Source organism: Danio aesculapii, chromosome 13 (genome assembly GCF_903798145.1).
Source record: "Danio aesculapii chromosome 13, fDanAes4.1, whole genome shotgun sequence".
In the NCBI taxonomy this organism is placed as follows: Eukaryota; Metazoa; Chordata; class Actinopteri; order Cypriniformes; family Danionidae; genus Danio; species Danio aesculapii.
Window position 1 is genome coordinate 52,766,751 of NC_079447.1, and position 26,141 is coordinate 52,792,891.

The 26,141-nt window shown below is 35.4% G+C and overlaps 2 protein-coding genes across 2 annotated transcripts; one reads left to right on the plus strand and one right to left on the minus strand.

Moving 5' to 3' along the window:
• Window positions 1-1,764: 1,764 nt before the first annotated feature.
• Window positions 1,765-8,568, minus strand: cnrip1b (cannabinoid receptor interacting protein 1b). Its single transcript, XM_056471276.1, has 3 exons — window positions 8,250-8,568; window positions 4,940-5,084; window positions 1,765-2,183 (listed from the first exon to the last, which is right to left on the minus strand). The coding sequence occupies exons 1-3, from the start codon at window positions 8,426-8,428 to the stop codon at window positions 2,019-2,021; spliced, it is 489 nt and encodes a 162-aa protein (XP_056327251.1). The 5' UTR covers window positions 8,429-8,568; the 3' UTR covers window positions 1,765-2,018.
• A 5,017-nt stretch (window positions 8,569-13,585) lies between these two features.
• plek (pleckstrin) lies at window positions 13,586-25,849 on the plus strand. The gene is made up of 9 exons (XM_056470841.1): window positions 13,586-13,793; window positions 18,113-18,268; window positions 19,513-19,694; window positions 20,096-20,187; window positions 21,552-21,736; window positions 22,716-22,820; window positions 23,134-23,217; window positions 23,319-23,391; window positions 24,562-25,849. Exons 1-9 carry the CDS (start codon window positions 13,752-13,754, stop codon window positions 24,699-24,701), a joined length of 1,059 nt encoding a protein of 352 aa, XP_056326816.1. The 5' UTR covers window positions 13,586-13,751; the 3' UTR covers window positions 24,702-25,849.
• Window positions 25,850-26,141: the final 292 nt, after the last annotated feature.

Here is a 26,141-nt window from a genome sequence, read left to right on the forward strand (position 1 = left end):
AGACAGACAGACAGACAGACAGACAGACAGACAGACAGACAGACAGACAGACAGACAGACAGACAGACAGACAGATAGATAGATAGATAGATAGATAGATAGATAGACAGAAAAGAGAAACAGATATGCATCATTTAGCACATCTCCATTTTGATATGTTTTATTTGATAGAATATTGCCATTTTCAAAATATTGCAAAAATATTGAATAAAAACATCCACAGTTATTGCACATATAACACAATGCACCATTACAAAATATTCATAAAAACACACTAGAAGGTATTTCCATACAATGCTACAACTTGCTGAATTATAAAATCGCTCACTCTTTACAATAAGGTTACATTAATAATGTGTTTATGTACTAACATGAAGTAATATTAAATGGTAATTGTATAGCATTATTAATCATAGTTCAACAATTAATAATGCATTATTAAAACCCAAAACTGTGCTTGTTAATGCACTGTGATTGAGTGTGTTTTTAAAAGTCATCAAGGATTAATAAATGCTGTAATGAATGTATTGATTATTGTTTTATTAATGTAATCTTATTGAAAGTGTGACCATAGAATCTATATAAAATCTGTAAACTCATATAAAAGTAAACTTCATCCTCTTTTGGGTTCTTCAGAGGTAGACGGCTGGAAGGAAAACTGCAAATAAACACAGCATCACGACAAACAGGGTAAAATGCAACTATTCTCCCACATAATATGAATAAATACTAGAGTAATATATATAAAATACATGATTTAGTGTTTGAACCATGTTATAGTAAAGAACTTCAATAAATCTGAAGTTGTGATTCTATAGTTGCTATGGTAACACAACCACTATAGTAACTGATGTGCTGAGGCGATTCTACAGTTGCTACAGTAACACAACCAATATAGTAACTGATGTGCTGTGGTGATTCTACAGTTGCTACAGTAACACAAACACTATAGTAACAGATGTGCTGTGGCGGTTCTACAGTTGCTATGGTAACACAACCAATATAGTAACTGATGTGCTGTGGCGATTCTAAAGTTGCTATGTTAACAACCATATAGTAACTGAGGTGTTGTTGTGATTCTACAGTTGCTATGGTAACACAAAAACTATAGTAATTGATGTATTATGGTGATTCTACAGTTGCTATGGTAACACAAAAACTGTAGTAATTGATGTGTTGTGGTGATTCTACAGTTGCTATGGTAACACAACCAATATAGTAATTGATGTGTTGTGGTGATTCTATAGTTGCTATAGTAACACAACCATTATAGTAATTGATGTGTTGTGGTGATTCTGCAGTTGCTATGGTGACACAACAACTATAGTAATTGATGTGTTGTGGCGATTCTACAGTTGCTATGGTAACACAACCACTATAGTGATTAATGTGTTGGCGAATATACAGTTGCTATGGTAACACAACCACTATAGTAATTGATGTTCTGTGGCAATTCTACAGTTGCTATGGCAACACAACATCTATAGTAATTGATGTTCTGTGGCAATTCTACAGTTGCTATGGTAACACAACACCTATTGTGATTGATGTGTTGCACTGATTCTACAGTTTCTATGGTAACACAACATCTATAGTAATATAAACATATGAGCCAATACTGTAGTTTTCTCCAACTCTAGGGTATATTATACCACAATACACCACAAGTAAACTGTATACTACAAAGTATACTACAGTATATTTATCAGTTGACTTTAGTTACAGTATGCTGGAGCATTCATTAACAAAGAGTTGTAGATACTATAAAATACACAGTACAGTATGACTATAGCATGGTTCAAAACACTGTAGTATTTACTCTGAATTACTGTAGTATTTTATAATGTGGGTAAATTCATCAAGACACTCTAATCAACTTTTAGACACAGGGAAGGCTACATCTCTACACTGATTCATTTTCCAGCAGTTTCCATCACAGTCAGAGCATGTGTGTGTGTGTGTGTGTGTGTGTGTGTGTGTGTGTGTGTGTGTTGTTTCTTCAGCAGATATCCTCTGATTCACAGGAACATCTCTTTATTGATCCACATGAGTGTGTGTGTGTCGTTAGGTTTGCACTCATACTCGATGCTGTTGAAGCTGTTCCCCCACTGGCAATGATCTCTCTTGTTGTAGTTGTAAAACTTCACCTGCCAGACCGTCTCGAAAACACCAGCCTGAGTGAACTGTCGAGCACAAAACACACACACTGTACACACTAACTCCACACCATCTATGGTTAAATAGCTGATTTAGGCACAAAACTATACATTAGGCTTTTATGTTACATCTAATGTTGATAAGTAATGTTTATTGCATTACTTTAGGTGTCCTGTGTGTTTCCATCATGGTTTTAGCACTGTGGCCTCACAGCAAGAAGGGCACTGGTTCGAGTCCCTGCTGGGTCAGTTGGCAATTCTGTATGGAGTTTGCATGTTCTCCCCGTGTTGGCGTGGGTTTCCTCCGGGTGCTCCGGTTTCCCCCACAGTCCAAACACATGCGCTATAGGGGAATTGATGAACTTAATTGGGCATAGTGTATGAGTGTGTGTGTATGTGAGTGTGTGTGTTTCCCAATACTGGGTTGCGGCTGGAAGGGCATCCGCTGCGTAACGCATATGCTGGAATAGTAGGCAGTTCATTCCGCTGTGGCGACCCCTGAAATAGACTAAGCTGAAGTAAAATAAACGAATGAATGTTTAGCAGTTGTGTGAATAGTGTCTGTGACTTGACTGTGTTTTTGATTGTGTAGATGTTACTGCTGTAAAACAGTGGTGTATTAAAACTGCACTTCAGGTCAAGCTCTGATTTTCAGGCTCTTCTTCAGGCTTTTAAGGTATTTATAGGCTCCGTTTCAAATCCTGATGATCTGCATTGTTGCACTGCCTACTTCTAAGAAAACTTTAAAGCCTCTTCTGTTGAACATGAAGGAAAATATAAGGTGTGTGTCCCAAATCGCATATTTATGCACTATTCTACGCTATTTTGATGTAGAAATAGAATCAGAATCAGAAAGAGCTTTATTGCCAGGTATGTTCACACATACTAGGAATTTGTTTTGGTGACAGAGCTTCTACAGTGCAACAGGATAACAGAGACAGGACAAAAAACATAATAAATATATTTTAAAAAAATAGAAGTAAGTAGTGAGTGCAAATATACAGATTGACAAGTGTATGTACGTGTTTATTCCTATATACAACGTTATATGTGCAGCTGTTATGTGCAAATTGGCATGTAAAGTGTGTTGTTAAATAAGTGTATATGTGTATAAAAGTGTATGGCAAGTAGAGATGTTGGTTTCGCAATTATTATCAAGTGTTCATGAGATGGATTGCCTGAGGGAAGAAACTGTTTCTGTGTCGGGCTGTTCTGGTGCGCAGTGCTCTGTAGAGTCGACCAGAAGGTAAAAGTTCAAAGAGGCAGTGTGCTGGGTGTGAGGGGTCCAGAGTGATTTTGGCAGCCCTTCTGCTCGCTCTGGATAAGTACAGTTCTTGGGGAGTAGGAAGGGTTGTACCAGTGATTCGCTCAGCAGTCCGAACTATTCGACGTAGTCTTTGGAGGTCGTATTTAGTAGCTGAGCTAAACCAGACAGTTATTGATGTGCAGATGACTGATTCAATGATGTTAATCAATATCTGATATCTTAAAATAAAGTTTTCTGATTTTATATTTCAATTAGAACTCGATTAGAACTACAAACACGATAAAAAAAAATGTAAACAAACTACAAACATGGCGGACGGGGCGAGACCAATCCTCAAGTAGAGAGGCTTCGGTAAAGGTGAATGATGTTAATTAATATCTGATATCTGAAGATAAAGTTTTCCCATTTTATATTTCAATTAGAGTTCCATTAGAACTACAAACATAGTTAAAAAGTGTAAACAAACTACAAACATGGCGGACGGGCAAGACCAATCGTCAAGTAGAGAGGCTTCGGTACAGTTGAATGACGTTAATTAATATCTGATATCTTAAAATAAAGTTTTCTGATTTTATATTTCAATTAGAACTTGATTAGAACTACAAACACGGTTAAAAAAATTGCAAACAAACTACAAACATGGCAGACATGCGAGACCAATCGTCAAGTAGAGAGACTTCAGTAAAGGTGAAGGATGTTAAGTAATATGTGATATCTTAAAATAAAGGTTTTCCATTTTATATTTAAATTAGAACTCGATTAGAACTACAAACATGGTTAAAAAGTGTAAACAAACTACAAACATGGCGGACGGGCAAGACCAATCATCAAGTAAAGAGACTTCGGTAAAGTTCAATGATGTTAATTAATATCTGATATCTTAAAATAAAGTTTTCCCATTTTATATTTCAATTAGAACTCGATTAGAACTACGTACGTGGTTAAAATATATCTAGGCAACTGGAAAATATTTGAATCACGTTTTCCGTGTTATATTTCATCCTCAAAAACAACGTGAAGGCGTGTTTAACTTCTTAATGCCTGATTATCCAAACACCCGAGGAGATGTCTCTGCATGAAAGACTCGTGAATGGCAGATTAACACACAGCTGAATCTTCAATAAAGTAAGTAAATATGAAGTAAACGTGAATGGTGTGTGGAGATGATTGACAGGGGATGTAACTAAGCAACATAATGATCCGTTAATGAGGAAGTAGTTTGTCCCAAAGCTTGCATACTCTTCTGTTACACACTCAAAAGTATGTACTTTTTCTTCACAAAACTACATACTTTTACAACATACAGTAGTAAACATTTGAAGTGGATCAAAATTTCAATAAAGACAATAATGGGTGTTGTTCAATTGTTTTTGGACAAATTTGACGAAGAGTTGTGATCCACTTCAAATGTTCACTACTATAGTATAAGTATGCGAATTGGGACGCAGCACTTGTGTCTGAGACTGCATGTCTCAGCAAGTCTGCAGCCAGACACTATTGTTTCTCTTATCCTCACCTGTATGCTGACCTGAACAGGCTGCCTCTCTCCGCTTTTAGTGTGTGTTACTCCTTCAGTGTTATACATGCCGCTGTAGACCACAGACTGCGGGTCTTTAGACTGCTGCTCCAGAGGAAACGTCACTCCGCCTACAGTCATGGATCTGAGGATTGAGACGCAGCCGTGAGACAGACACTTCATTTTAATACACATTTACTTACTAAAGTAATACATGTTAATGGAGCATAAGCACAGTGCTAACCCAGGCTCATTATGGATAGGTACCCCTGTATACATTTCTGGAGAGCGCCAAATGCGTCCCAGGAGATATGTGTTTTTGCAGTTTTTGTTTTCGCGAATACACCAGAGGCCGCTGTGTATGCTTTTTCTGATCTCAGATTTCTCTCTCGAGTGCCATTTGCGCCTGCTCTTCTCATGTAAATCCACCAGAGGTCGCTGTGTACACATTTTCAGATCTCAGATTTCTTTCGCAAGTGCCATTCGCTCCTGCTCTTCTCACGTAATTCCACCAGAGGCCGCTATCGACTGACTGACTGACTGATCGATCGACTGACCTACCCTCCACTATCCCTAAACCCAACCAATAGTGTTTTAAATAGCACCGAATGACCAGCGCCCACCCCCTTCCCTAAACCCAACCAATAGTTTTCCAAAGCAATTTTTAGATCTTACCACATTCTCACCCTGTTATTTACTTGTGTATTTTATTTTTTGGCTTTAGTTTTTGTCTTACCTGCTTTCTGGAATGGTTCTTCACTGGACTCGAACCCCGTCGTATCGGTCAACTCTTCGCTGACGGTAATAGCGTGAAAGTCATCCAAACGGACGAAAGCGGTCAGTTGGTAACACGAAAAGGAACGGCGTCATACAATTTAATAGACGAAATGCAGACATAAGTACCTCTGGCTATATAATTCACGATCTCTAGAAATGTATATGGGGGTACGTTTTCAGAATGAGCCTGTGTTGCATAAATGAGCAAGGAAATTAATATTTTTATCCATTTCCTAGTGAATATAGACAGTATATTTTGGTTGATTTAAACAAAACACTTTTATTAAACAGTTATATTCATTAAAATAAGAGTTTGGTCACCTAATATGCTTAGGAATAGAAAGATAATACATAGAAATTCAAACTAGTTATTGCAAAAAAAAATAATAAATCACAAACTACAAAATTTTAAGTACATTTGATTTTTGTTTATGTTTCTCTTGATTTTTTTCCTGCTTATTAAAACTTTATTTCATATTTTTCCGCAACATATTACTTTGAGTGTCTTATTTTGTTAGATTAGTTCCAGTTTTGTTTCAGTTCTGACTAATCTAATGTATATGCACAAGCACATATATATTACTGCAAAGCATCCTGTAGGAAATATAACTAAAATAGCATTCAGTGTAACAATAGTGTAATAACATTATAATAACATTATAATAACATTGTAATAACATTATCACAACAATAATCATTTGATGAAAAATGTAAATAATTAATTTGAATTATTTTCAGAAATCATGTTTTTAAAATAGCATTTTTTAAGCATAATATTGCAAAAAAACATAACAATAAAATAGCGATTCAATCCATATATATAATAAATACATACATATATTTTTTAAAAATGGCACATCGTATTATATCTATTGTATGCATAGCTATATGACTAAATAATGAATAATATCCCTTCTTAATTAAACCCAATTGAGTATTCAGATTGCAATTTTTTGTATTATCTGACATCTTTTCTTCCTAGACATCTGTAGGCATACATGTAGCAAACAATACATGCGGTCTGACACGCATGATGCTTTAATCGTCTGGATTTGACTGCCAGAGGAAGCAATCTGTCAGTGCACGAGACTCAATCCTGCAGGATAAGCCCTACAATCATGACATCCCGTCTGTATCGTGACAGAGTAGAGTACAGCTAAAATCCTTCATTCCTTTCTACCATTGTCACTTTTTAAAATTATAACAACATTATATATTATATAATAACAATAATAATAATAAATCATAATATTATAATATAATAGCATTTAATCATTGTATTTATTGGAGATGTCAAGTGCATGTCTTGAATATACTATAATAAATTACCATTTGAAATAATACTACAGTAATTAATTTATAATAATATTATAGTATAGTTGAACTAATAAATCTGTAATAAATATTGTAGTCTAATGTATAGTGTGATGTGTAGTATAATATACCCTATAGTTGTAAAAAACCACAGTATTGGGTCATTTGTTTACATTACTGTAAATTAGTTATCATAGCAACTGTAAAACTATCACAACAGATTAATTAATATTCTTTACTATGGTATGGTTCAAAAACGATTACTAGTATTTACTATAAATTACTATAGTATTTTCATGTGGATTTGTCACCATAAAATATTAAACTGTAACTAACTACACCAAATTAACATGTCATTTAGGCTATTATAATCATGTAAAGGATTGACCCTTATCAATGAAATTCAAATAAAATACAATATATATATTATTATATAAATGTAAATTGACACCATTTAAAAAAACACACAATTAACAAATACACATTTTAGTGTACAAATATTAGTTCTCCATCTTTAAGGGGCACAAATGTATAAATCCACACATTTTCAAATTCTTCAGTATTCTTGACATTCTTATATACTACGACAATAATATATAATATGACATATAATATAAAATAATACAATATAATATAATATAATATATAAAATAAATATAAATATAAATAAAGTAAATATAATATATTATAATAAAATAAAATAAATAAAATAAAAAATAAAATAAAATAAAAGATAATAAAATAAAATAGAAAATAAAATATAATATATTATAATAAAATAAATAAAATATAATATATTATAATAAAATAAAATAAAATAAAATAAAAATAAAATATAATATAATGCGAAAAAAAATCTCTCGTTATTTAAACATAAAAAGCACATGTCGACTAATTTCACCATCTATCCTACCTTGTTATGTAAATCACCATTTTGGCTTTTCCTACAACAAAATTAATAATCTTATAACAATTACATTACATTACATATATATATATATATATATATATATATATATATATATATATATATATATATATATATATATATATATATATATATATAACAAAGGCGGCACAACAATGGCTGAGAGAATCAAAGATAGCCTATCATTTCAATGCTATGAATAAATAAATAAATAAATAAATAAATAAATAAATAAATAAATAAAAAAATTTATTACTATTTATTAAATTAATAGATTATTAATTCACTCACGTCGCCTCCACTGCTCCCGGTTTGACCACCACGTCCATTTTGTATTTAGTTCCGGTCAGTAGTTTGATGGTTCTGGTCTGACCGAATCTGGTTCCGTCTGATTTGAAGTAAACGGGTCCGTTATTCGGTGTGGTTTTCAGCGAAACGCCGATTTTAATGAGCTGCGGGATGTCGGCCATGATGAAGATGAAGATGAAGGCAGTCAGGTGTGGAGAAACAGCTCAAGATCTGCCTGGCTGAAGCAAAGCGCGATTCGGTGGGAAACCGTAAAAAAACGGCATCGCAGAAAGCAGGTCTAAAGTCATGTGTGCGGTTCCTGTTCCTGAGTAATAATCCCTGCACAACAATAATCCCGTGCATGTGTGTGTGTGTGTGCGCGCGCGCGCTTTAATGAGCTCAGCATGAGGAGTGTACTGCAGATTAACACAATAAGACAGTCGGGGATTTGACTAATTCTGCATTTGAATATGTTACTATTGCCTACTGCTTAGTCATGTTCAATATAAAGGTTTCTGATGAAGGAAACAACCTCAGGGGTTCCTATTTTAAGCCAAATACTACTTTTCCCTGAAATCGTAGGCTATATTTTGACCAAAACATATTGTAAATATATGCTGTGTCTGTGTTTTTAATATATATAAAAATATTTTTTATTCGAAAATATATTTCATTTCAACCCAAACAAACATAGAATATTTTTGGGTGAAGAAAATACATTTCTAATCTTACAGTAGAATATGTATGGAAATCAACGTTTCAAAACACAATTGGATACAAATTATATATATATATATATATATATATATATATATATATATATATATATATATATATATATATATATATATATAATTAGCACTACAATATAAATATAAAATATATATATGCTGATTGGTTAAAGTGCAAATTAAAAGTGTTAATTTTCTTAATGTTACATGTGAATGTAAAATGTATTTAGGGTAAAATATCTTTAATACTTATTTAATCTAAAAAATATATATAAAAAATATTTTCATAAAATTTTTAATAGTCCAATATGTATTTGTAGAAAATAATTTTAAAGTAAATATATTTATAGTAATATATTAGCAAACAGATGTTTTTGCCATTCTTTGTTCATTCATTCATTTTCTTTCAGCTTAGTCCCTGATTTATCAGAGCTCACCACTGGGGAATGAACTGCCAACTATTCCAGCATTTGTTTTACACAGCGGATGCCCTTCCAGCTGCAACCCAGTACTGGGAAACACCAGCCTGATCTCACGAGAAAACGTAAGTATTTTACGTTTTGACAGTTTAGTGGCTAATTCGTACGAATTCGTACGAGTTCAGTCGTACGAAATTGTACGATTTTAAAAAGGAGGCGTGGCACCTAAGCCCACCCCTAAACCCAACCGTCATTGGGGGATGAGCAAATCGTACCATTACTTGCCTAATAATATAGTGTAAGTAGAGTAAAAGTGTCTGTTGTCAATATTACTCAAAGAATAAGTAAAAAGTAGACATTTCAAAAGTATTCAAGAGTTGTGAGTAGTGAGTATTACACTGTGAAAAGCTGAAGCATTTACATGTAGTTTGTGGATGTGTGTAAACGTAACATTCTGTAGTGCAGTTCAAGAGTTCCCACTTAGATATGCTCGGCGTATAAAGCAGGTTTGGCATGCTGTCCCAGGAGAGAACCCTGAGCTCGGAGATATTTGAGCCCAGGGCTCCCGCCCGGTCGATAAGCATATCAGGAGATCCGAGATCAGGTAGGTCTCGAGAGCGCCCCCTTTAGAAAAGGGAGGAAAAAGGAGGAGATGGGGTGAAAGTGGGGATTCTTCCAAACGAAGATAGAGCAGTAGGGAGAAAATGATCCATTTATAGTAAACTAGGATCACTCTGATTGGATTATTACTGATTACAGATGAGTGGCCAGACGTGCTCAATCATATCACGTGCTCCTCTCGAAATTAGTTTATGAAACTTCACTTAGTGATTGTCCTGCAGGCACACAACATCAAAAGACGTTAATATTAGGTTAGATTTAGGTTGTGATGTCATGTGACCAAAATTTAACGTCTAGCCAGCATCTAAGGACAACATTATTTTGATGTCCAGTAATGACGTCAATTGACGTTGATATTTGGTTTATTTTTGGTTGTTAGAAAGTGACCAAAATCCAACGTTGAGCCAACATCTTAAACCAAAGTCATATTGACGTCAAATACTGACATTTGTTCATCAGGTATGGCAACCAAAATCCAACATCTGATAGACGTCATAGTGGTAATGTCCACACAACGTCAAGCTTAAGCATCATCAGACGTTGATAATTGGTTGGTTTTAGGTTGGACCTTAGACATTGATGTCAGCCTGACGTCAACCTGATTTTCATTTAAAAACAAAATGCAACGTCCCCACAACGTTGGTGTACAACATCAATCTGACATCATGTTGACGTCTTGTGCCTGCTGGGTGTTTAAGGTCATTTGGGTCATCATACAGTAAACATCCCTCATCTTCTCATCAGTGACATCATCTAAACAGTCTCTGGGTCATTGTGTGTAAAGAATTTAGACATCTTCTTGGACTCTTTTAATGCTTCCAAACAGTCTGCTGCAATTATAAATCGCCCATGTCTTGAGGTAGTTCATTATGAGGTGATTTACCTTCTGTGTGCGATTTGATTGGACGGGACTGATTCTTTAATCCCCATAGACAAGAAAAAATAAAGTAGTGACTGCAGGTTGAAGGAAAGTAGTGGAGTAAAAGTACCGATACTGCACTAAAAACTACTCAAGAGAAAGTAAAGGTACACATTTTGAAAACCACTTAGTAAATTACAGTTCCTGAGAAAAACTACTCACAGTCGTTTGAGCATTTGTAATGTGTTGCAGCAGGTATTGCAGTAAGATCTGATGAAGAATTCACAACAAATTTTCACTTCCTTTCAAAAACCACATGTGAAAAAACACACCTTTCCTTCTGTTCATTCTTTTAATGTTTTATTACCTGCATAAATAAAACGACAAAGAATATCGAGCACTAAACATCTGGATTCAAATATGCAAACGGGTTCAGTGATGTATTGTAATATACTAAATAAGTTTTAAACAGTATACAGAGAGTTTCCTCTTTGGTGACCGCAGGGCTGCGATGTACCACCTTTTGTTGTAACACTTTCCCTTCAGCTTCCTGTGAAAGTACTGTTTCTCGTGGTTTGCTTCAAGTATTTTTTTGGCCAGTGATGCCCAAAGTAGGTCCCGCGGGCCTATTGTAATCTTTGATTTGGCCCATCATCCCATCTGAGAGGAGAGTGGGAATGGTGGAGAGGGTTGGGGCGAATGCCTTTAACGTTAATTTCTAATTTGACATAACCCTTTTTTGTTCGTTTCACTGCTGAGCTACAAAAAAACAAACTGAAATTAAATGTTTCAGTTAAATGTTGTTAATGAGAATGATTTTATCAAATGCAAATACTGTCACTCGACGGACAGGGGACTATGCAGAAGACATCAGCTAGCAAATAAAAGCAAAAACTAGTGTTATAAGTGAGATTGACTTCACTGTAATAAGTTCATTTCTGAAATGAAAATATTGTATTACTTAATTGTAATGCCTGGGTTCACTACAGGAAGGTACAGGACCGTAGGATTGTCAAAACGCGTAGAGTTATTAACAATCGCTTACATGGATGAACACAGGAAGAACATGGGGTGAAAACAGACATCAACAGAGAGAGAATACCGGACAAGGACTGAATGAAACCAAGTGGTATAAATACATAGGAACATGATGACAATAATTACACACAGGGGACGAACCAACACAATCCCACGGCAATTCGTAACTTTTTGATTTAGTGGCTAATTCGAACGAATTCGTACAATCTAATTCGTACAATATAGTAGGATTTGCTCATCCTCCAATGACGGTTGGGTTTAGGGGTGGGGTTAGGTGCCACGCCTCCTTTTTAAAAATCGTACAATTTCGTACGACTGAACTCGTACGAATAAACTGACAAAACGTAAAATACTTACGTTTTCTCGTGAGATCAGACTGGGACGAACACAGGTGAAGGTGATGAGCATAATGACGTGGCGGGATCGAGAACAAAGGAACACATCCTGAGGGTCACATGATGAAAATAAACACACATGGAAGACAGGGTGTGACAGTAATGTAAAGCAATGTTTTCTAGTCATTTTTAAATATTATTTAATAAATTAGGAAATTACCCATGCCAACTATATTTACCTTCGGCCCACTAGCCTCAGTAAAGTTTGGTTTTTGGCTCTTCATAAGAAAACATTTGGGCACCCCTTAGTTTCGGGAAGGCGGAGGGTGGGTCAGTCGATCAGTCAGTCTGTCGACAGCGGCCTCTGGTGGATTTACGTGAGAACAGCAGGCGCGATAGCACTCACGAGAGAAATTAGATATATCAAAAAGCGTACACAGCGGCCTCTGGTGGATTAGCAAAAACAAAAACTGCAAAAAAAAAACGTAGCTCCTGGGACGGATTTGGCACTTTCCAGAGATGCATACAGGGGTACTTATCCATAATGAGCCTGGGTTGTCATAAAACACTATACACTGTAAAGATATCCAGAAGTTAGCAGCTTTACATATTTTGCGAGTCATTTTTTATGTTTCACTTGATCTTTCTTCCAACTACATTTAACCATGAACAATAGGAAAAAGTTAACATTTGTAATAGTTTGCAGTGCTATATTGTCTGGGTTGGTGTTGTATATTATGCAACAAAAACCTTGTAATAAACTACCAGTACATTTTCAGTTATTTTACAGACTTATTTCTGTATCTATTATTATTATTATTATTAGTAGTATTATTATTATTATTTATTTTTTTTATAATTTTTTTTTTAGGGGTTTTCACCTTTATTTGGACAGGACAGTAGAGAGAATTGACAGGAAAGTGTGGGGAGCAGAGAGAGGGGAAGGATCGGCATAGGACCTCGAGGCGAGAATCGAACCCGGATCGCAGCGAACACCGGAGTGCATGTGTCGGTGCACTTTTCCACTACGCCATTGGCACCGACATTAGTATTATTATTATACATTATATTATTTCAAACTACTAAAAAGTCACTCTGATAAACGTTAGAGTTGAATTTTTTTGGACAGAGATGATCCCATAATGCAATTCACAACCGCAAATATACTGAAAACACAAAATACAGAAGGTTTTTTTACAGTGCTGTATTTACTATGAAGTTTTTTTGATGTGGGTGGAGCCAGACTTGTCATCTGTTAAAAATATGCCTGTAAAGAGGGTGTGTGAACATAACTGGGTGAACGCAGGCGTGTATCATTGACTCATATGGCGTGTGGGCTGAAAATACAGAGGAAACTGGCTGACCATGAACTTGCCTATCAGCCTGTGTGCAACTTCCCGTTTTAACGAATGTGTGTCTATAAGTGTCATCAGAGACGCAGAATCTGCTGAAGACTTCGAGTCCTGCAGGCTGTTTTAAACACGCTTCAACAGTGTATAGACATGGAGCCAACAACTATCAGAGAAGGATACTTAGTCAAAAAGGTAAGAGATATAAGGTCCCATATGAAAAGTACTATAGTATTTTAGAGTATTCTACTACAGAATTTGTAGTAAGATGTTTTTGAACCTTTATATAGACTCAAAAAATTATGTCTGTTCAAACTACCTATTTAAAATGAGCAGAAACAACACAATTATTGAGGTTTTTTGGCACAACTTGATTGTTTTATGTTCAATCTACTTAAATTTGTAAAAACTAATAAGCTAACTTAATTTTTTCATGTTGGAACCCAGTATTTTTTACAGTGATATAAAAAATACAGTACTTTAGTGTAATTTACTATATAATGTAGTACATTTTCTGAGGTTGATACTGTTGTGATTTTGAACCCTACTATAGTAAACATACCAGATTGCAATGATATGAAGAAAAACTATAGTATTTTAGAGTATTTTACTATAAAACATGTAATAAATATATATGGTAAATACTGTAGTGTTTTTTTGAATTTGTCTATTATACCATAGTAAATTACAATAATCTGAAAAAAATACTGCAGTGTTTTAAAGTATTTTACTATAGATCATCCATATACTAGAGTACATTTTCAGCAGTAAATACTGTAGTATTTTTAAATGCTTGTATAGTCAAAACATCACAGTAAATTGCAATAATATGAAAAAATATTACAGTATTGTAGAAAATTTACTATAGAACATGGTAAATATTCTGTTGCTATAATATTGTAGTGCTTTTGAACCTTAGGATAGTAAATATACCATAGTAAATTGCAATGAAATGAAAAATACTATAGTATTTTAGAGAAATTTACTAAAGAACATAGTAAATATTCTGTCGCTAATGTTGTAGTGCTTTTGAACCTTAGTATAGTAAATACACCATATATTAAATTGCAATGATGTGAAAAACTACTACAGTATTTTAGAGTAGTTTACTAAAGAACATAGTAAATATTTTGTGGGTGATACTGTAACGTTTTTAAACCTTAGTATAGTAAATATACTATAGTAATATTCAATTATATTAAAAATAGTATAGTATTTATTCTGTGGTTAAAGCTGTGATGAAAAACATATAGTAATTCAGAGTATTTTACTGAAGAACATAGTAAATATTCTGTAGGTAATACTGTAATGTTTGTGAACCTTAGTATAGTAAATATACCATAGTCAATTTCAGATATGTGAGAAAATAATATAGTACTTTAGTGTAATTTATTATATAATGTAGTACATTTTCTGTGGTAAATACTGTAGTGATTTTGAGCCTTACTATAGTAAACATACCAGGGTAAATTGCAATGATGTGGTAATTAGTTGTGGTTATCATACTGCACTTATGTTAAATATGTTATAGTACATAAAATAAATCAATGCAATTACCATATTAATTAACTAATTATGACAAAAATTCAGGATGAATATTAGTGACTGTAAAGGGTCATTTTACTGAATAAGGTCAAATAAGAAATACATGACATGAAGCGCTAACGTCATGTGTTGTCGTTTTTTTCCACAACGTTGCTCTATTTTGAAAGCAGAAGTAGAAACGTCCTACTTCCTCTTTTTTTCCTTTCTTCCTTCCAAAAAAATCCTATCTGTACAAAACATTTTGTCTACACTAGTTTCATTTCGACCAATGAACCCATAAAAATAGTCATAATGGTATAAACAAATGACCCAATACTGTACAACTGTAGGATATATTATACCACAATACACCACAGTTTACTAGAGTACTAAAGTACACTGCAATATTTATTATACAGTTAATACTGCAGCACTCATTAACAAAGTGCTGGAATTCATTCATTCATTCATTCATTCATTTTCCTTCAGCTCAGTCCCTTTATTCATCAGAGGTCGCCACAGAATGAATTGACAAGTAATCCAGCATATGTTTTACACAGCGGATGCCCTTACAACTGCAACCCAATACTGGGAAACACCCATACACACTCACTACAGCCAATTTAGTTTATCAATTCCCCAATGGCGCATGTGTTTGGACTGTGGGGGAAACCGAAGCACCCGGAGGAAACCCACGCTAACACGGGGAGAACATGCAAACTCCACACTGAAACGCCAACTGGACCAGCCGGGACTCAATCCAGTGACCTTCTTGCTGTGAGGCGACAGTGCTAACCACTGAGCCACCATGTCACCCCAGTGCTGAAATTAATACTTATTATTATACTAAAATATGGCTCAGGAACACTGTATTTACTACAAATGGCTATAGCATTTCTTCATGTGGGAACTGTGATAGCATTTCATCATGTTTCCTATTTACATACGCTGTCATGATTTGTGCACCAGCATCTGGATACTAATCTCACTCAAATACAGAAGTGAAAAGGACAGAAACTGCATATGCGCACTTTGCTGAACTGCATTTGTGATTGCACTGTTTCAGACAGCGCTGATATATTTATATTGTATTATATTGTGTTAATATTAAACGTATTGTGGAATGCGAAGTATGCTCAGCGATTGTTTTAGTACTACCGATCCAGTTTCCTATGGGAGAAATGACTATAGGATTAATAAACGGCCGAAAATGGTCAAACCACTTGCTCTACAAACAAGTGTGATCATGACTAGACATTAAAGTAGAATAAAATAATAAGGAAATTTCAGTTTGTGACATCAAGCAGCAGAACGAGCTGTTTTTAATGTCTAACAATGAATGGAAGGCAATGAAACGGGAAGTCTTGAGCTTAAAAGACTGTACACGAGGAATATAGGTCAATAGTAACCAGACTGACTGAAATGAATTATTTTATCATGCTTTTAAAAGAATGTTGTGTTCAGTCTCTTACTGGAACTAATCATTCAGTTATTAGGAAACAACGCACACCCGAGGTTGTGATGTGGTTGTGAGAGGAAGAAGTATTCTGGTTCCCACAGCTGCAGCCACTGTTCAAATGTAGTATTGGAGACATTTGTTTCTACATAGAAAGCATGTTACAGCGGTGTTTAATATCACTAAATATATGAGAATAACATGTCTGGATAATCTTTCATCAGCACTCATACTACTGTTAACAAGTCTTATTCGTCTATTTGTTTCAATACGTTCAGAATAAGTATGCTCACTAGTGTTTACATGTTCACTAGTGTGTGTGTGTGCGTATGTGTATTCACTAGTGTTTGTGTGTATGTATGCTCAATAGTGTGTATGTGTGTTCACTAGTGTTTATGTGTTCACAAGTGTGTGTGTGTTTACTTGTATGTGTGTTCACTACTATTTATGTGTTCACTAGTGTGTGTGCTTATGTGTGTTCACTAGTGTTTGTGTGTATGTGTGCTCACTAGTGTTTACATGTTCAGTAGTGTGTGTGTGAGGGTTTACTAGTGAGTATGTGTGTTCACTACTGTTTGTGTTCACTAGTGTTTACATGTTCACTAGTGTGTGTGTGAGAGTTTACTAGTGAGTATGTGTGTTCACTAGTGTTTATGTGTTAACTAGTGTTTGTTTACTAGTGAGTTTATGTGTTCACTAGTGTGTGTGTGTGCATATGTGTGTTGACTAGAGTTTGTGTGTATGTGTGTTCACTAGTATTTACATGTTCACTAGTGTGTGTGTGAGGGTTTACTAGTGAGTATGCGTGTTCACTACTGTTTATGTGTTCACTAGTGTGTGTGTTTACTAGCGAGTATGTGTTCACTAGTGTGTATGTATGTATGTTCACTAGTGTTTGTGTGTGTTCACTACAGTGTATCTGTGCTCACTAGTGTGTGTTCACTAGTGTTATGTGTTTACTGGTGTTTGCGCGTTCAGTAATGTTTATGTGTTCTTTGTGTGTATGTATGTTCACTAGTGTTTGTGTGTATGTGTGTTTACTTGTGTTTGCATGTTCACTAGTGTTCATGTGTGTTCACTAGTGTTTGCATGTTCACTGGTGTGTATGTGTGTTTACTAGTATGTGTGTACACTAGTGTGCATGAGTGTATGTATGTTCAGTAGTGGGTGTGTGCTCACTAGTGCTCTTGTGTATGTGTGTACACTGGTGTTTATGTACGTGTGTATGTATGTTCACTAGTGTTTGTGTGTGTTCACTAGTGTGTATCTGTGCTCACTAGAGTGTGTGTGTTCACAAGTGTGTTCACTAGTGTTATGTGTGTTTACTGGTGTTTGCGTGTTCACTAATGTTTATATGTGTTCTTTGTGTGTTTGTATATTCACTAGTGTGCACGCGTGTATGTATGTTCAGTAGTGTGTGTGTGCTCACTAGTGTTTTTGTGTATGTGTGTACGCTGGTGTTTATGTATGTGTGTTCACTAGTGTGTATGTGTGTTCACTAGTTTGTGTGCACTGAAGTGTTCTTGTTTTCCAGGGCACTGTGCTGAACTCATGGAAAGCGGTGTGGGTTGTGTTAGCAGACGATGCTATTGAGTTCTACAAGAAGAAGACGGACAGAAACTCGAAGGGGATGATCCCTCTGAAGGGGGCAACACTCACTAGCCCCTGCCAGGATTTCACTAAGAGAGCGGTAATCACACTATACTGTACACTACTGTTTAAGCACTGCTCTATCATGCTTCGAAACTTTTACAATTCTTCAGTTTCGATTAGGTGTACCAAGCTGGCAAGGTAACATGATTTTACACTTAACAAATATAACTGAAATGATTTAAAATTAGTTGAAACAACCCAATTCTCAAGGTTTTTAGTAGACAACAAATTTTTTTTTTATGTTCAGTCCACTTACATTTGTAAAAATGAATAAGTTAATTTAATCAATTCATGTCAGGACAACATGAAGGTATTCTCTCTAACTTTTGGGTCAATTTAGATAAAGCCTCCAAAATTTCAAGATAACAAAAATTGATTAGGTTTTACTTGTTGCTGTTAAATGGTTTGCTGGGTCATTTTTTTAATCTGTAAGTTAACAGCAGGGTTAACATTGGGATTACTTCACAAAAAGTTACCAAACTTCAAGGTAAAAAAAACATTGGTTTGGGCATTTCTGCTGTTAAAATGGTGCCTGGGTCAGTTTTGATCTGAAAGTTAACAGGGTTAATAGTTTTTTTTTTTTTCAAACGTTGGGGTCATTTTCGAAAAAGTCACCAAACATTCAAGTTAAAAAAAAGCATTGTTTAGGTTATTAACCCCCTGTTGACTTTCAGATCAAAATGACCCAGGAACCATTTTGATCTGAAGGTCAACAGGGGGTTAATTCGTTTTTAGCAAACTTTGCGGTCAATTTACAAAATGTCACCAAACATTCAAGATAAAAAGACATTGTTTAGGGTTTTCTTTCTGCTGTTAAAATTGTGCCTGGGTCATTTTTGATCAGTAAGTCAACAGAAGGGGTTTTTTTTTTTCTAACTTTGGGTCATTTTAGATAAGGTTACCAAACTTCAAGATAAAAAAAAATATTGTTTAGGGTTTTCTTTCTGCTGTTAACATTGTGCCTGGGTCATTTTTATCAGTAAGTGAACAGAAGGGTTAATTTTGGGTCATTTTAGATAAAATTACTAAACTTCAAGATAAAAAATATTGTTTAGGGTTTTCTTTCTGCGGTTAAAATGGTGCCTGGGTCATTTTTGATCTGAAGGTCAACAGGGTTAATAGGTTTTTTTATAACTTTGGGTAATTTACAAAAAGTAACCAAACTTCAAGATAAAAAAAACATTGTTTAGCTATTTTCTGCTGTTAAAATTATGCCTGGGTCATTTTTGCTCAGTAAGTCAGCAGAAGAGTTAGTAAAGTCTATGTTTTTTTTCTCGTCAGCTGGTGTTCAAGGTGTCCACAGCTAAGAACCAGGATCATTTCTTCCAAGCGTCACACCTGGAGGAGCGCGAGCACTGGGTTAAAGACGTCCGCAGGGCCATCACCTGCTTACAGGGAGGAAAAAAGTTTGCCAGAAAGTCGACACGCCGATCCATTCGGCTACCGGAGAGTGTCAACCTGAGGTACCAGACCGTAAATTTAGTTATAAAAATGCACTGAAAAATACCCTTTGCACTGCACACTCTACAAAAATGCTGGTTTGTTGTGATCCAGTGTTGGGTCAAATATGGAAAAACAAAACCGTTGAGTTAAATTTAACTGGAAAAAATAACCCTACATTCTTAAACAACCCTGTGTACACTGTAAAATTTATATGACAAAAAGTCATGACAACAAATGATTTTATGTTACATTTAAAATGACATTTAAATGACTGTCATTTTTAACCCAATAGTTGGGTTTGTCCATATTTGACCCAAAGTTGGGCTGTTTGTCATCAATAAAATGGATGTATATTCTGCTTAGCAAATGTAACTCAAAACCGAATGATTAAAGTATTGATCATGTTTGTGTCTGTCTTCAGTGAACTGTACGTGTTCATGAAGGATCCAGACAGTGGAGTTAAAGAGCTGAAGCTGGAGAAGGACAAAAGACTCTTCAACCACTGTTTCACAGGTGAGATCTTCATTTCATGAGGCTGAAATACCCCGCTGGAAACTATAGAAACCGTCGCAAAAGATCCTAATGTAACCCTTTCTACAGCTTACCTCAATACCATGATAATACAGTGTATTGAAAAGAGTATATGTTTAAAGTTACACAATAAACTAAGCAAATTTGATACTGTCATCAGTCTATCTCTGGTGTTTTTTGACATTCTATTGGATATATTGGTTTAACATGTCACTAACAGAAAGCAAAAAGAAAAAAATCTAAATATCTAGACATCTAAACAATCCTAAAAAAACAACAACACAGGCTCATTGGGAATATGTGTCCAGGGGTGCATATTTGAGAACCATGAAATACATGCCCGAGGGTATGTATATCCACATTTTGAGATGTAAAACAAATGATATGGGGCTGACTTATATACCGCAGACCGCTTACCTCCATATGGATGACTTTTCCAGTGCGGTCAGTTTGCTCGGTAGCTCACCTCGTATGATGTTGGACATGGGATGCCGAATGGAGCGGACAGGGTTCAAGTTAAAATAATAATGAAATCAGTGTAAAATCATGGTAAAAGCATACAGCCATGGTGGCTTTTCTTTTCTAGTTTGCTTTTAAAAACACTTTCAGTTTTTTTTTGAAGAAGAAGAGGGTGTGTGGGTCAGTCGAGAGCTGATTTACGTATGATAAGCCGACCTACTTCTCTCTCATGGACGCGCATGAGAAGGATGTTGGCATTAACAGAAATGCACACAGCGCCCTCTGGTGAATTTACAAGAGATCTCACAGATATGAGAAAATGTACCCCAGGAATGTATTTGAGATTTGTGGAAAAGTACACAGCGCCCTCTAGTGGCTTTACAAGAAAGGGCACATATGAGAAAATGTGGCGCAGTAACAAATTTGAGATTTGCTAAAATATAAACAGCAGCGTCTAGTAAATTTAAGCGAAATGTCACATATGTTAATAAAATGTGCCTCAGTAATGTATTTGAGATTCACAGAAATGTATACAGTGCCCTCTAGCAGATTTACAAGAAATTGCATGCTTGAGAAAACGTGCCCCAGTAACATATTTAAGATTTGCGAAAATGTACACAATGACCTCTAGTGAATTTACAAGAAAGGGCACATATAATGACCAAACATACTCCAGTAATGTTTTTAAGATTGTCAAAAATGTACACAGCGCCCTCTACTGGAAACTGACTTAGCCCCAAATATTTTGCGGTTCTCAAATATGTAGCCCTGGGCACACATTTGCGCAATGAGCCTGGCTTGTAAACTAAAACATTCCCTGGGCTTAATGAAGGTCAGTCAGTATAAATGGTATTTCTGCTGGGTTTATCTGTGATTTTGTTGATCAGGAAACACAGTGATCGACTGGCTGATCTCTGAAGACAAGGCCAGAAACCGAACCGAAGCCATGATGTTAGCCAGCGGACTCCTGAATGAGGGGTTCCTGCAGCCGGCAGGAGACACATCTAAAGACGGCGCAGAAAAAGGAGCCGAGAGCGTTTTCTTGGACCAGACTGAGGCCTTTTATTATTTTGTGAGTTCACAAATCATTCCAAGCACTGACAATGATAGGATCAATTCTAAAGCCTTTTAAGTGTTTCTAGCATGAGTAAAGCATTGCTAAAATGTGTTAAAGGTGCCACAGAATGCATTGATCCAGTAAAGTTCAAGTCTGTTCTCTGACATCTACAGAGTATGTATGTGGCAGTGCAAAAAGTCTCCAGAAATGGTGTCACATGTCCATGCATTGTTCTGAATGGGTCCTAATATGAGATGGACGGTTTTGACCATATTTGGAAGGGTCATGAAAATTAATGGCCTCTTTTTCTGATGCTCCAGAAACTCATGTCAGTGCCAGTTCACACATGCATTATTATGAGTGTAATAACATTTAATGGCAGTCTTTTACTCCAGAAATATGACAGTAGAGGCCTCGAAATGAACTTTTTGTCCTATTTAGCACTGGTGTTCCCAATTCAAATTTAGGAGCACCAGCCAAAATGTAGCTGCACCCACCAAAAATTAAGATCACTGCTACTACAAATTGTATATAAACCAATTTATTGCATTTGAAATCTACACTAATAATAAACTAACAATAAAAAACAATAACAATCTGAATGTGCGCACCAGCCCTGCTTGATATAAATGAGATGAAGTGAGCTGACGATAATACTAACTAAGATTTGATAATAAGTGACGATAGTAATGACTGTGCTGTGATGTCACAGCAAGAGGTGTCTGATATCGCACAGATGATATTGCTATATACAGTAACTTATTCATGAGCTGCAACAGTAGTTTAATCTTAATAGAGAAAACTGTACCTTAAAATAAAGTGTGACCAAATCATTATTAAACTAAACGTTTCACTGCATTTTTCACACTGAATTTTCTACATTCTTTGTATTTGATGTAAAATTCCTGGATATTCAGTGTACAGTATATACAGGTAAAGCTTGTGTTTGACAGAATGAAGCCTCTGAACAGCAGCTGTGTGTCTGTGTGTGCAGGCGGACAGTGGTTTCTTCTGTGAGGGTTATTCCAGTGACGAAGACGTGATCATGAAGGAGGAGTTCAGAGGTGCGATAGTCAAACAGGGCTGTTTGCTGAAACAGGTGAGAATACCTGCACCTTAAATGACATTCACATCAATGCAAAAGAGCTGCAGAATATGCTTTTATTACTTGTCTCGTTAAAATAAGGAGCATTTTCTTGACATGCAAAAATATAGTGTTGTTTCCAGAGTCAAAATGAAGAGAGTTTCTCCTTTAAACCTGCAAAATAATCTGGGGGAAGAGAAATAATATTGTTTCTTACCCAATTGGCAGATTATTTAGCTCATTTTAATGAAAAACTCACTTCATTTTGACTTCTTTCTGAAAAAAAATAAGATTATTTAGCTTTTTCTCATATATATTTTTTACACAGGGTCATCGGAGAAAGAACTGGAAAGTCAGAAAGTTTATCCTGAGAGATGATCCTGCTTACATCCACTACTATGACCCCAGCAAGGTGAGCATGTTCATGTTAGCTCTAAAGAGAGATGTTCTTGTAATCATGCAGTATTAAATGAAACTCTGATGTTGTGTGTGTCTGTTTGCGTGTGTTTTAAGGGTGAAGATGATCCTCTGGGTTCCATTCATCTGCGTGGATCAGTTGTGACTGCGGTGGAGTTTGTGCCTGATGGTACGCTGACTAACTAAACACGCTTTACTATACAAATGCTTTATAAACCTGCCAAACTAAATAGACTTATATTAAATAATTCAATATACAGTGATGATGAGCATGCACAATATTGATATATTGGCGGAATATTAACATGCTAATACAGTGAATAATTAATCATTATTGAAAATATATTAAAAATACTCTGTTTTTGTCTTGTTTCTAGTGCAAATATCTAAACGTTTTTGGTAAGACTTTATTTTGATGGTCCATTTGAGTATTAGTAGACTGTCTGCTTAATATCTGCTGATTCTGCTCCTTCAACAGACATTTAACTTACTAGAGGAAACTTTGCAAGTACATGTCAACTTACACTAACCCTAACAGTCTACTTATAATGTAATGAGAATTAGTTGACATGTAGATGCAATGTAGCTTAAATTCAACAAACGGACCATCAAAATAAAGTGTGACCAAATTCTCAAATCAAGAAGCACAAAATATAGTGTTGTTTTCGGAAATAATGAGTCAAAATTAAGTGTTTTTCCTTAAAACAAGCAAAATAATCTGCCAATGGGGGAAGAAAAATACTTTTCGCTTTGAAATAACATTATTTAGCTTGTTTTAAGGAAAAAAAAAACTATTAATTTTGATTAATTATTTCTGAAAATAAGACAATAAGTGAAGTTTCATAAATTAATTTGGAGAGAAGCACTTGATATGATTGAGCACGACTGGCTGCTCATCTGTAATCAGTAATAATCCAATCAGAGTGATCCTAGTTTACAATAAATGGATCGTTTTCTTCGTTTTGGAAGAATCCCCCCTTCCACCCCATCTCCTCCTTTTCCTCCCTTTTCCAAGGGGGAGCTCTCGAGACCTACCTGATCTCGGATCTCCAGATATGCTTATTTGATCGGGCGGGACTGGGCTCAAATATCTCCGAGCTCAGGGCTCTCTCCTGGGACAGCATGCCAAACCTGCTATAAATGCTAAGCATATCTAAGTGGGGACTCTTGAAATCTGCTTGATTGAATTTTCAGATATTTGGACTAGAAACGAGGCAAAAACTCTCAAGATTCTTTTTAAGTCTTCAGATTTCTTTTTTTGCATGCAGAATTGTAATGGATTGCATTTTTTTACTGTGTATTTGATGCAAATCTCTCGCTCTCCTCTGGTCTTGTGCAGCCAAGAAACACGAGGTTGATGGGAATCTCTTCGAGATCATCACTTCAGACGAGATACACTACTATCTGCAGGCGGCCACAGCTGACGAGCGCAAGGACTGGATCAGAGCCGTCCAAAGTGTGGCCAAATCTGGGAAATAAACAAGATATTACCATTACAGAAATGCTTTAGATTGTCCAAATATATGTTTATTTTCAACTGAAATAACAAAAAAGCTTTTCGTACTAGAGTTTTTGTCTTGTTTCTAGTCCAAATATCTAAAAATTCTGATCAAGAAACATTTTCTAGACAAGCACAACATGTAGTCTTGTTTTATGAAATAATTAGTCAAAAGTTTTTCATTAAAACAAGCCAAATAATCTGACAATGGGGAAATAATCTTATGTCAAAAAGAAAAACAATATTATTCTGCTTCCCCCCACTGTCAGATAATTTAGCTTGTTTTAATAAAAAAATAATAAAAATCACTCAATTTTGACTCATTATTACAGTAAACAAGACAATATTTTTGCTCATCTAGAAAATGCTTCTTGATTTAAGATTTTTAGATGTTTTTCAATGTCATTTTATTTTTATAGCACTATTAAACACAACCAATGTGCTGCACAATACAAATCACAAAGAGAAAGATATAAAATTATAGCTAAAATAAACGATTCTCTCTGATAAAAAGTATTTAACCTATATTTAAAAACAGACAGAGATGATATAGATCTAATACAGAGTCGCAGAGCATTCCACAATGTAGCACCAGCTACTGCGAAAGCACTGTTACCTCTGCATTTCAGCCTCCACTTGGGGATGCATAATAATGGTTTGATGACTGAAGAGGCTGATGTTCAGTCAGCAGGTCTGACGCATAAGGAGCCAAGCCATTTAGTGATTTAAAAACCAAGCGAAGAATTTAGTGACACAACAGTGCACAGGCAACCAGTGCAAAGAGCGCAAGACTGATGTGATGTGCTCATGTTTTTTGGTACCGGTTGAAAGCTTGGACTAGAAACGAACAAAACACTATGTATGAAAAGCAGTTTAGCAACCACATGACATGTTTCATCACCAAAAAACGAAAACGCAGAGAGCGGATGTGAGCAAATGTGCTGTTTCACAGAGACTGATAGCGGACAGCATCTGTCAGAACTGTCAGCGCACTGGAAACTGCAAAGAGAATCTTCAATGTCCAGCATTTTCCTGTTTTTTTACTTTATTTTTATTTATAGCAGTAGCACTTCCTGTTTTTATTATTTAGTTTTGGAGTTGGTCAACATATAATTGTTGTAATAGTATGGTGGTGTAATAATAAATAAATAAATAAATAAATAATCCCTCTCTCATCACAAAACAGAACATTTTCTTTGTACGTTTCTTACTTAGAATTTTTGTCTCGTTTCTAGTCTAAATATCAAAAAATTCCTAAATCAAAACGCATTTTCCAGACAAGCGCAAAATAATTGTCTTGTTTACAGAAAGAATATGTCATAATTAAACGAGATTGTCCTTAAAAGCAAAGAAATAAAGCAAAATAATCTGCCAATAATGTTGTTTTCACTTTGACATAAGACTCTTTCGCTTACCTCATT

Coding starts and splice junctions, on each gene's coding strand:
- cnrip1b (XM_056471276.1), bottom strand. CDS start 8,428: ATGGCCGACATCCCGCAGCTCATTAAAATCGGCGTTTCGCTGAAAACC. Junction 5,085..8,249: donor CCGGGAGCAGTGGAGGCGAC/GTGAGTGAATTA, acceptor CTCAATCCTCAG/ATCCATGACTGTAGGCGGAG. Junction 2,184..4,939: donor CTGTTCAGGTCAGCATACAG/GTGAGGATAAGA, acceptor TGTGCTCGACAG/TTCACTCAGGCTGGTGTTTT.
- plek (XM_056470841.1), top strand. CDS start 13,752: ATGGAGCCAACAACTATCAGAGAAGGATACTTAGTCAAAAAG. Junction 13,794..18,112: donor AAGGATACTTAGTCAAAAAG/GTAAGAGATATA, acceptor CTTGTTTTCCAG/GGCACTGTGCTGAACTCATG. Junction 19,695..20,095: donor CCGGAGAGTGTCAACCTGAG/GTACCAGACCGT, acceptor GTCTGTCTTCAG/TGAACTGTACGTGTTCATGA.